The sequence below is a fragment of the Cyanistes caeruleus genome, chromosome 1, assembly GCF_971803275.1.
Source record: "Cyanistes caeruleus chromosome 1, bCyaCae1.hap1.1, whole genome shotgun sequence".
NCBI classification, from domain to species: domain Eukaryota; kingdom Metazoa; phylum Chordata; class Aves; order Passeriformes; family Paridae; genus Cyanistes; species Cyanistes caeruleus.
Genome location: NC_141701.1, coordinates 152,735,957 through 152,748,060, shown reverse-complemented (window position 1 = coordinate 152,748,060; position 12,104 = coordinate 152,735,957). Strand labels below are relative to the sequence as shown.

The 12,104-nt window shown below is 59.7% G+C and overlaps 1 protein-coding gene across 3 annotated transcripts in view; it reads right to left on the bottom strand.

Moving 5' to 3' along the window:
* The window catches only part of AGAP3 (ArfGAP with GTPase domain, ankyrin repeat and PH domain 3), a 111,870-nt gene that overhangs the window by 80,159 nt on the left and 19,607 nt on the right, over positions 1-12,104 (bottom strand). Inside the window, exon 1 of one of the 3 annotated variants that reach the window (XM_086852487.1) lies at positions 371-1,181. The exons of the other annotated variants lie outside the window; for them this stretch is intronic. Coding sequence (XP_086708613.1) covers positions 371-1,181 — 811 coding nt within the window. Of the gene's footprint in view, positions 1-370; positions 1,182-12,104 lie in introns of those variants that run through there. 3 annotated transcript variants of the gene reach the window in all.

The following is a 12,104-nucleotide window of genomic DNA, read 5'->3' as shown; positions in this document are numbered from 1 at the left end:
TTGTGGGGCAAGGGAAGGAACACTCCACCCTTGCTAGGTCACCAGCAGGGCAAGTAGGACATGCAACACACGTGCTTGGCTCCCAGGTGTGTGTGGCCAGCAGGGAACCAGACCCCAGAGCACATCCTCCTAAGCAGCCACACCACGGCTGCTCCAGCACCTTTCTCAGGGCACCAGAGTACAACATGACCCTGTGGACACTCACACGACCTCACTGCAGTCCAGTGCAAACCTTGCAGAGCACTGGGACAGAACCAAGTGCCAGCACACAGCCCAGAACCTCAGCTGGGACGGGACAGCCACCCATCCCTGCAGGCAGCACAGGGACGGGGGCCCTGGCCAGCCCAGCACTGCTCCTGTGCTTACTTACCCAGAGCCCGCAGAGGACCCCCAGCCAGGAGGACAGGCTCAACACTGCCCTGGGGGTCTTTGGGGCACACGCTGCCCGTGCTGCCACGCTCTCGCCTTCGGAAGCGACTCGTGAGGAGTTTCCAGAGTCCCCCCGTCTGCACGGGGTCGGTGTGCAGCCGGCCCCCGACCCTGGTCAGCTCCGGGTACAGCAAGTCCCGCTTGCTGGGGCAGGTGTGCAGGGAGCTGGCATCGCCCTCGCTCTTGGTGCGGAGGCGCGTGGGGCGCAGGAGCCCCCCAGACTCCGACCGCCGCAGCTCGTGGCCCCGGCGCAGGCGGAAACTGAAGCTTTTTCGCAGGGAGCTGAAGTTCTTCCTGGGGCTGGAGCCGCTCCAGCCGCTGCCCCCGAAGAGGTTCCAGCGGCGGCTGCCCCACAGGGAGCCCCCCCGGAGGAAGCCAGGGCTGTCGGCGGGGTGCGGCGGCCGGGCGGAGGGCAGGAAGGTCATGCTGCTGGGGCGCGGCCGCTGCGCCTCATCGGGGCCGTCGCCCCCTCCCTCGGGACTCTGCCTGCGGGGCGAGCGCAGCCGGAGCAGCTCCAGGAGGCGGCCGCGGGCGCGGGCGGGGGGCGGCGGCGGCAGCAGAGCCCCGGGCAGCCCGTTCCCCGCCGCGCAGAAGCTCTTGGGCCGCCGGCGCTGCTGCTGCGCGGCGCCGAGCGCGGCCTGGACGGCGGGGACGCCCTGCAGGTCCAGCGACTCGCAGACGCTGACGGCGCGGCGGGGGCTCGGCCGCGGGGCGCCCCGGCCCGGCCCGGCCCAGCGCCAGCCTTCGGCCATGCTCAGCGGCGGGGCTGCCCCATGGCCCCGCGGCCGCCGCTCTCGGCCGCCGGCGCGGGGCTCCCACGACGCGCCCGCATGTCCGGGCCGTGCTCGGCGCCGCCAGCGCGGGGCTGGGCCGGCCCGCCCCGGAACGGGCCGGGGCCGCCATGGGGATGGGGCGGGGGCCGGGGCCGCCCCGCCCGCCGCGGGCACCGACGGCACCGAGTCCGGGAGACGGGCAGCGCTCCGGAGCCGAGCGGGGCTGCGGCCCCGGGGCAGAGCAGCGCCGGTCCCTGTCACTGTTCAGCCGCGCTCAGCGCCCGCGGCGGAGCCCGCTCCAGGGAGCGGCGGCGATGCCCGGCCGCCCAGACCCCGCCGGGACGCTCACCGGGACCAGAACGGGCCCGGACCCCGTCGGGGCGACCCCGAGCGCCGGGACCAGAACCTGCTCGGGCCCCGCCGGGGCGCTCACCGGGACCAGAACCGGCCCGGATCCTGCCAGGTACCGACCCCGGGCACGGCACGCAGTGGGGCCTCGGTGTCCGCCAGGGGGCGCTGCGCCCCCACTCGCTGCTGCTGCCGCTGCTGCCCGTGACCGGCAGCGACCCCGGATCCCGGCGGGACCGGCTCCGGCAGCGACCCCGGATCCCGGCGGGACCGGCTCCGGCAGCGACCCCGGATCCCGGCGGGACCGGCTCCGCAACCGACCCCGGATCCCGGCGGGACCGGCTCCGGAACCGACCCCGGATCCCGGCGGGACCGGCTCCGGAACCGGCACCGGCTCCGCAACCGACCCCGGATCCCGGCGGGACCGGCTCCGGCAGCGACCCCGGATCCCGGCGGGACCGGCTCCGCAACCGACCCCGGATCCCGGCGGGACCGGCTCCGGAACCGACCCCGGATCCCGGCGGGACCGGCTCCGGAACCGGCACCGGATCCCGGCGGGACCGGCTCCGGCACCGACCCGGCCCTTACGGCATCCCCGCGCCCCCCGATGCCCTCCCCGGCCGCAGTCCCGCCGCACGTCCCGGAGCTCCCCCTCTCCTGCCAGGACCCCGCTCTGGGCACCCAGCCCTCCGGCCCCGGCCCTGCACCAGATCCAGATACCTTCTGCCTTCTCACCTTTCCCAAAGCTGTGATGGGGCAGCAAATTCCCCAGCAGCTGCGTTATGCCCAACAGCCCAGCCCTGTGCTCACACACACGTGAAAACCGTCAGTGTGGACCCCAGGGGTTCGGGCAGCCCGGAGCATCCACACCCTGGAGCGCAGACCCCCAGGAGCACCGGATTGCAGAGCCCCCTGAGCCCGAAGTAGAGGGCACCATGTGAAGTGTGACCACCTCAGGTAGGGATTCCTTCACTCCTGTCTCGTTCCAGGGCAGTCACTTCCTTTGAGCAAGCCCACCATCACTAAACACTGACCCACTTTCTCGGCTAACGGAGTCCTGACTGTGGTACCTCCTCCACCTCTTCCCCAGCACCCCTCATTGCTGCCTGCAGCCCCCTTCTCCAGCATCACCCCAGGGCACTCCTCCTCCTTTTTCCTCCACACCTTTTCCCTCTCCCTGGCTTTCCTCCCTTCACATTGCAAGTATGATCTGTGCTCCCTCTAGGGAGAAAAAAAAGAAAAGACGCCTGACTCCCCCTTAAACTATTTTTACCTTACTGAAAGCCCTGTCTGCTAAGCCAGCCCAGGTCTTCTGCTTCTCTAGACCTCTCCAGGGAACACCTTAACGTCAAGCACCTCCCTTTCCCCCTCTTTATACAGGAGTCTTTGACTCCACCACCTTGACTCTTCCAAACTCCCATCACCTTCTCGGACTATGCCTTCTCTTTGAGCCCTGATCCTTTCTCCACAGCAGACCTCATCCTACTTCTCCAGTTTTCTGGATGCACCCAGGCCTTGGACACAGCTAAATCCCACCTACAGCTCTTCCCCTTCCTACTGCACAGCCAGTGCCTGGGCCAAGCCCCTCCCTTCTCCCTTCTCCCTTCTCCCTTCTCCCTTCTCCCTTCTCTCCTAAGGCCACTGGTCCCACCATCCACCTCCCCTCCCATCCCTGTCAGTACCACAGACCCCATCACAGCATGCAGGAGCAGAGGTCCCACCCAGAGCCTCTCCTGGGGCTTCACGTCCTGCTCTTCCCTCGGTGTTCACACCTGTCAGCAGCAGCTCTATGGCAGCAGTTCCCTCCCCAGTACCCGCTGCCCAACGCACAGAGCTGCAGCTCAGAGCCGCCACTCCCGCCGTGGCCATGGCCATGTCCTGTGGGCACACACTGGACACATCCCACTGCCCTGCCTCCCAAGACAACGGGCACCTGTGCCCGGGACTGAGCAGAAGGCGCCTGCCAAGCCGCCGGAGCTGCAGCTCTGCCATCTGTGCCAAGGTCACAGGAACACACGAAGTGCCAGACTGGCTCTGACCCGCACGCACAGCATCTGCCATCTCGTCTCCCGAGCAGCCGCACTGCAGCGAGAAGGAGGAATTCTGCAGGAAGCAATTACAAGGGAATGTCTCCCGAAGTACTGAGCACCAGACAGGGCTGGCTGTGAGGACCAGGCTGTCAGAGCTGACCTGTCAGGGGTACCTCAGGCACAGGTACCTGGCTCTGGGCAGGAAACCAGGTGAGGAGCATCACAAGCTCTTTTCCACCATGCCTGGCACAGCTCTGTGCTCCCAGGGATAGAAAGTTCTTCCTGTAAGGAGACGGGACAATCTATATCCATCTCTTTCCAAACCCTGGGTTTAACACATACTCCAACAGCACCAGATGGTTCCCCTTCCACATGAGTCTCAGCTTTTTAAAATATTCTGGCAGGTTCTGGTTGTGAGGTGTCGCTGAATCACAGACTGTCTGCTGGAGAGATGATGCACCTTGTGCTGCCCACTGAGGCAGGGCTGGACATGCTGGATCCCCCTGACAGGGTGTGTCTGACCCATCCCTACAACCTCCCCAAGCCCCCTCCAGCCTGTGACCTCCTTCCTGCTCCAACTCTTCCTCCTCCTGTGACTCCATCCAAATTCTGATTAAACCCACTGAAAAACATTGAGAGTTCCCTTTAGCTGACAACATCCTTTCCCTGTCCTACCAGGATCATATTTTTAAAGCTATTCTGTGTTTTTAAAGCATTCCAAATTCTCTGCTGTTTGTCTCCACCTTTCCTAAACACAGAGTCAAAACTTGGCCACAACACTTAATGGAAACCTCCAGTGGCCTAAGAAGAAATACAGGTACATCTGTCCTACTGCATCATCCCAGTAAGATACTGGTCTATAGCACAGTAACAGCGTAACAACTGTTCTTACCTAATTGGGCTGTTTTGTGGCAAAGATTCCCAAACGCTGTGTGAATTGATATGTATACTGACTGACCCCCTTCGTTATTCCAAAAGACTCCTAAAATAGGCTAAAATGGAGCCCTAGAGTTAAGTCCTGGGGTTGAAGGCTGCAGGGCACCTCCACACAGGCTGGGAATCTGTACCCCAGAAGGGGTTCAAACCCTGCCACTCTCAGCAACACATGGGCTCCAGCTGCCTCAGCCCTCCACCCATGGAGGAACTGCTCTGAAAATGAGGCCAGAAAACACCAGGGTTTGAGGAGAGCTATCACTGAAACTCCCCACATGCCTTTAATGTGTCTCTTCTCCAGCAGTTCACACCATAACCACAGTGGGTTGGACAGGAGCTGTGTCTATGTCTAATGCAGATGACAGGTGACAGCTCACCTGCTCACAAGCTACTGGTGGGCAGCAGCTTGGCCAGAGTCCCCAGGGCTATGTGTGGCTGCAGAAGCATCTCTGAGAGCTGGGAAAGGAACAGGGTTTTGGCAATCTGACCCAGAACAGGTGCCTGGGAACAGAAGTAAGCTGGTCCCTTACCAGCCCTTCTCTGAGTCACATGCACGGTACAAACATTATGGCCATGAACATCTGGCTGAAATTAATATAATCCATGAGAGGCATAACAACAGCTGCATGGGAATAGTCCGAGAGCCAGGGAACATTCCAGTGCTGGCGGGCCCTGGTGTGACATTCAGGGTGGAGCCCTGAAAAGGAAAAGGAGTCTCAACCATGCTCAAATGCTCCACTGTGCTCTCCAGACCCCGTGATGCTGGTATCACTGCTCTCCCAGACCCACCGGCACTGGTATCCCTGTGTTCCTGCAGACACAAACAGTACTGCTGCTCCAGAGATCTGCAGACAGGGTGATTTTGTTGCCAGGGAGATGCCCAGCTGGGAGGATGGGACACCTGCACCCACCATCCCTCCTGGGTTCAAAGGAGCAGTCTGGTGGCCCCCCTGCAGCCCGACACATGCAGCATGGATGAGGGACCAGCACTGCTTTGGCAGCTGGGGAAGGGATGAGGTTCCTAGCATGGATGGCCCCAGTGGTTCCCAGTGCCCGCAGAGCGGGCAGACACCAGCAGCACAGCAGGAGCACGTGAGGACAGCAGCCAGCTCCAGCCCCCAGGTGCTACCAGGGCTGTGAGTGCCCCAGGCCGACAGCCCTGCACAGACTGTGGGACTGTGGACAGCGGCCCAGCTAAGCACCACAGCCAGGGACAGTCAGGACAGGTGACAACACGGAACCTGTGCCAGGCTGTGGGGCACCCAGCGCCCCGGCACACGCTGTCCAGCTGGAGCAGTGGAGCAGGAGGGCTCTGTGCAGTGCCAGGGATGGCAGCCAAGCCCCCTGCAGCTGCAGGAGGACCCTGAGCGCTGTGTCAGGACCGTGCTGGAGCTACCGGGCTCTGCAAACCAGCTGCAGCCGGCTCAGCCATGCAGCAGGAATACTGATGAGGCTCTGCCAAACCGGAGCTGGGGGCGCAGGCTCGGTGGCCCGGCCGTGGGGTGCAGCCCCCGCAGCCCCACGTCACAGCCCACGCTGCCAACGCGTCAGCAGCGCCGTCACTCGGAGCAGGTGGCGGGGGCCAGCTCCCGCCTGCCGGCCCCACGGGGCCAGGATGGAGCCAGAGACATCCTCGGCCCAAACGGCAGGAGGGAGAAAGAGACAGAAGCATCCCCTGACCCTGAGCAGGGAGACACATTCACACTGAGTGCTGCCACGGGCTCAGCATCCACCGCAGCACACAGCTCCACTGTGGTAACATTTTCTGGTCACCCCAACAACTCCTGGTCACCCAAACCACCCTGGGCCTAAGAGACAATGTCCTCCTGCTCTCCCCTGACAAACACCCACCCACCCCACAGCCGCTGCACATCCCCAGGGTCTCGGGACAGAGAGATGGGGCACTGCTCCAGGTCTGAGCTCTGCCACAGACCCTCACTGCCAGCTGGACCGTCATACCCTGCCCTGCCCTGTCCCTGTGCCCATGCCCGCTTTGCAGCACACAGCCCTGGCTTTGACACTTGACAGGCTGACTGACTTTCCAAGGCCTCTTGCCGTGAGAGGTGCCTCAAAGCAGGTTGTTCCCTACAGTTTCCATGGAGAGAAGGAACCGGCCAAACCAGAGAGTTAATACCAGCTGGGAAGTAAGTAACAGTCACAGGAGAGCCCAACTCCAGCATCAGCTCCCTCCCTCCTCCCACACTGCACACCCCCAACTCGGGTCCTGCCGCAAACCTCGAGCTGCTGATGAGGAAATTGCCACCTTCTCCCCTCCCACCCCGGGGTGCAGCACTGAAGCAAACGCCTCCCTCCCTCACACGAGAGGTCAGGCCCGTGTCACCCAAACGGGGCACGGCCACGCTCTTGTCCACCGAGGAGAGAAGCTGAGCACCAAGTTGCTGACAGCCTTTTGAAGAGGGAATCCTGCCACAGACCCTGTGGAGGTGGTCGTGCTGCAGATCCTGCACCCACATGCTCAGGTCAGACGCAGGGAAGACAGATGTAGGGATGACAGATGCAGGGATGATGCTTCCTAAGCTGCTGGTCCTGACCCTGGTGCCTCAGGGAAGCCCTGGAAGATAACGCTTTGGGATGTTACCTACAGAGTGTAATGCTAGATCAAGGCAGCAGCAGTCACTTCTGCTGCTGGAGCTACCTGCGGGCCCTTCTGCGTGCAGACATCCATACCAGCACCCTGACTAAACCTGCAGGGATCAGCAGCCCCACCATGGGCAGGCCCCAGGCACCAGGCTGTTTCCAGGTACACAGATGTTCCCATGGAACAGGCTGTCTCCAGGCACCAGCATGTTCCCAATTCCCAAACTCCCCACTGCTGATGCAGGTATGAGCAGCATCAACATGATTGGGCCAGACATAGTAAAATCTCCCTGGGATTTTGAAATCCAAAGACAAAAAAAGGTGAAAATTTTGTTAGAAGACTAAAGAAAACCTCCTCAGGTCCTCAAATCTCACTTTAAAATCTCTCCCATAACCATCACAAACAGTGAAAACTCTCCAGTTTACTCCAAAAGCAGCAAATAAAAGAAGAAATGCCATGGAAAATAGCAACAGGGTGAAACTAAGAAGTGAATGGTGCAGCAATGGGACTCAGAGGACATGAAAATCCACATGGAGGAGAACATGGCAGGAGATGGAGGAGGCTGGAAAATCCCTCCAGCCTTGACAGAAAGGCAGAGACCTCGAAGCAGCCTGCAAAGGATGGTCACAGAGCTGTCCTTCAGCTGGACCATGGAGCTCCTACAGACATGAGCGCACCCAGGTGATGTTTCAGGATACAGATACAGATACAGATACAGATACAGGACATTTCTGCACCCACAAGCAGAGCTCCCACCCACCCCAGCAGCAGATGGAGCCTGTGCTGACTGGACACACCACCCATCCTCATGCCCTTCTGGCTCTGCACACGTGGCAGAGCAGACACCAGCAACAAGAATTTTGGGAAGAGCCGGCCCTAGCAAAAGGTAGGACTGGAGGGTCATCAAGCTCCACAGAATGGGAGCAGCCCAGAATCCCAAAGAGATGTTCCCAACAGTGCTTCCCAAAGCTCTCCAACACCACTCCTCCCTCCCTGGCAAAACAATTCAAGCCATGGAAAGATCCCATCCTTCCGCCCTGTTCCCAAAGGCACCTGCTCAGGAACAACAGAGCAGGCAAAGGAAGTATTTTCAAAACACAAGCTAAAAAGCTACTGAGGCTGACAACAACACAGGATGCTCACATGGGCCTGAGCACCCCAACAAACGCCGTGTTACTGCTGCTCCCACCTCGTCATCCTCCGAGGCAAGCATGGTGACTAACAGCATGTGCACACACAGGCAGAGATTGTTTTGCCGCAAACAACAACAGCCAGTTGTGAGATCAGTGTTAGTAATAGCCCTGGATCCCACCTGCAGCAGGGGGACTGCAGTGCTCCAGCCCCCAACAACCTTCTGCAGCTCCCTCATGGTGGACAGGCCCCAGACCTCATGTGGAACTTCAATGCTCACAAGCAATGGACTTAGAGAAGGAGTATCAACCTTGGGATGTTAAAGAAGCAGATGTCACCTGGCACGTGGAACTCACCCCCACAACAAACACTATGTAAGATTACCCATTTGAGTGAACCCCCTCATACCTCAGGTGCTGCCCCCAGGTCCTGGAGACAGCTGGAAGCAGCCCCAGCCTGAGGGATGCTGAGCCAAAGACCCTGCTCCAGGCTGGCCAAGGGTTTGATGTCTCCTGCTCTCACTTTGGCACGAGGGTCCCAGCTCTGACCCCTGGAGCAGCCCCTGCTGGAAGGACCCTCCCCACACCAGCCCATCTCCATCAGTGCTCACCTTTATAGACCCCAGTGGCCTGAAGAGCCCACCTGTGTTTAACTCAGGTGTTTCAGGTTCCTCCCCAAGGCCACTGCACAGAGGCCAACCACGGACCACAGAAGCAGAAAAACCCAGAAACTGAAAGCCGCAAGCCACAGCCGGAAGGTGGGATGGAAGGTGCAGATCTTGCACCTGGTTCTCTGCTCCCACTGTCCCCTGAGGCTTCCCTGCTGCAGCCACAGACACCTCAGCCTGCACAGGCTCATCCTCCCAAATGGGAACGGGTGCCACGTCTCACTCCAGGGCCCCGGGAGGGACCAGTCCCTGTGTCACTGCCCAGCTCAGCAGCCTGGCCTCAGCAGCCCTCACCTCGTGTCTCCCCAGCAGCACCAAAAGGCCCAGCAGGGTCCAAAGGGTCCTGAGTCCCAGTGGGGCCCCTGCCTGACGTGATCACACAGAGCAACAAGGGAGACCTCAATTCCCCCAGCAGCAAAAACAACCTCCCATGTGGTCAAGGCAGAAGAGGATGGCTTTGAGTGCCTCACACCACCTTGGATTTGGCAGGGAGAACCATTCTTGATGATTTTTCCAGGACCCAATACAGACACCAAGCGCTCACAGGAGAGGATGGATCCCCAGGAATCCCCCCAAACCTGCCTCAGCCCAGTTTGTATTCACAACTACACACTGAGGGCCCCAGTTCTTACTCTACACATCTCATGTTGACCATGGACCCTTCCAGTTTCTTCCTGAGATCACTCTGGACTAACCCAACTACCACAAAGAAGCCTCAAAGTATTATTTAATCACTAACACCTTTCACTAATCCCATTGCTCGGGAGCTGTTCTCAATGTCATGGAAAGTAGATCCCATCAAACTACGTCACTCAGCACCCACTTCCCTCCTTTAATTCTCCACTAATTCGGATTATGTCAGGCACTCCACTGCTCTCTCAGGGATTGGTATCAGCCTAACTGTATCCTAAATACCTGAGTCATCCATGGATCCTGCTGAAAGCTGGCATTGCATCAGCCCACTCTAACCTCACTCATCTTGTCACAGCCAGCTCACAGGGAGCTCTGCAGCCAGCTCTGGGTGTCAGCTGCCCAAAGCTGGGAATCTGAAAACACCTGGCTTTGGCAGCTGCTGTTCAGAACTGAACAACCATTTCAGGGAAAGAATTCCACCTCTCCAAGCAGGGATAGAGATGCTTACACTGCACAGCTCCCCACACCCCATGTTTCAGATGGTACAGAAAAACATCACAGCTAGAAACATCCCTGTTCCCAATTAGCCTCCCAATTCCCAATAGACACTGACCAGCTGGATGCCAATGGCCACTCGTGTCCCTCCTCCTTTGCTCACTTCCACTCTTGGTCTGCGTTCTGTAACACCAACTCTTCCTCCATTGAGCATCAGTTCTGTGCCAGTCCTGCTGTTTGGATGTGCCACCCGCTCCCTGCACCAGGCTGGCTGTTGGCACAGCCTCCCTCATTTACAGGGCTTTACATGATTTGGGCACAAACATGACATTCCTTGGAATTACTGCAGTTGATATTCCTGTTCTCTCTCCCAAGTCCTGTGGCTTGTCATTCTATTGGTGTTTTGGCTTTAGTGACACCAACCTCCAAAACCAAATGGCAAGGGGTGAGTGTTACCCAAGCACCTTGCCCAGGCCAGATTTGCAGGGCATCGTGGGGGCTGTAAGGGACAGGGAACATCCTTCCCCAGCTGCAGGCAATCTGGTACGGAGAAAAGGGCTGGGATGGCTCCCAAGAAATGACCTTGGTGGAGATGAAACACTGCTGGGAACTTCCCTGGGGATGCCCAGGGCTGGCACCAGACCAGTACCACTGGTAACACTGTGACACCAGCCCCAGTAACTCCAGCATTCACTGTGTGCTCCTCAAAATCCACAGCACAATTGGGGCACCTGTGTATTGCCTGGAGCAAGTCCTGGGCAAGGCTGTGGGGTTCACACCTCCACCAGGCTCTTTAGATGCAGCTGGTGCTGCAGCTGGTGCTTCTGTGCTGTGCGGAGGAGAAGGTGGGAACCAACAGCTGAGACACCAAGGCTAGAGGAAGGGCTACCAGGGAGCATGGCATGCACCCCAGGACCACAGTGTGCAGCCCAGGACCATGGTGTGCACCCCAGGACCACAGTGTGTTCCCCAGGACCACAGTGTGCAGCCCAGGACCATGATGTGCACCCCAGGACCATGATGTGCACCCCAGGACCACGGTGTGCACCCCAGGACCACAGTGTGCAGCCCAGGACCACAGTGTGTTCCCCAGGACCACAGTGTGCACCCCAGGACCATGATGTGCACCCCAGGACCACGGTGTGCACCCCAGGACCACAGTGTGCAGCCCAGGACCATGATGTGCACCCCAGGACCACAGTGTGTTCCCCAGGACCACAGTGTGCAGCCCAGGATCACGGTGTGCACCCCAGGACCACGGTGTGCACCCCAGGACCACAGTGTGCACCCCAGGACCACGATGTGCACCCCAGGACCACGGTGTGCACCCCAGGACCACAGTGTGTTCCCCAGGACCACAGTGTGCACCCCAGGACCATGATGTGCAGCCCAGAACCATGGTGTGCACCCCAGGACCATGAGGTGCACCCCAGGACCATGGTGTGCACCCAGGACCATGGTGTGCAGCCCAGAACCATGGTGTGCACCCAGGACCATGATGTGCACCCCAGGACCACGGTGTTCACCCCAGGACCATGGTGTTCACCCCAGGACCATGGTGTGCACCCCAGGACCACAGCATCCCTCCCTGGGAGAGCTCTGCTTTGAGAGGAGGTGGCTGCGAAGCTCTGCCACGCTGTGCTGCTGCAAGGTCAGCAGACAGGGAGTCTGCCCTGGCCGCAGACACACAGGGAACAGGCAGCTGGCTGGGGACAGCTTGGGACAAGGGACAGATGCAGTGGTGCTCAGAGCAAGGTTTGGGCTCACAGGGAGTCCTGCCTGTCTGCCAGCCACATGGAGCAGCTCTCACAGACAGTGCAGCCCCAGTCTGCAGCCCTGGAACTTCAAGGGAGGAGGGTACAGAACAAGTATGGGATGTGTGACAGGCAGAGGGAGAACAATACAAAGCAAGGAAACCCCAGCAGATCAAAGCATTACTCAAGGAGGCAGAAACAAAGAGTGTCAGAAGGACCTTAAAATCCGGAGTGTCCAGCTGCCAGAACAGCAGGTGACTGATGAGAGGTGAAATCATCAGAGACAAACAATTCTGATTTTACATCTGCAAA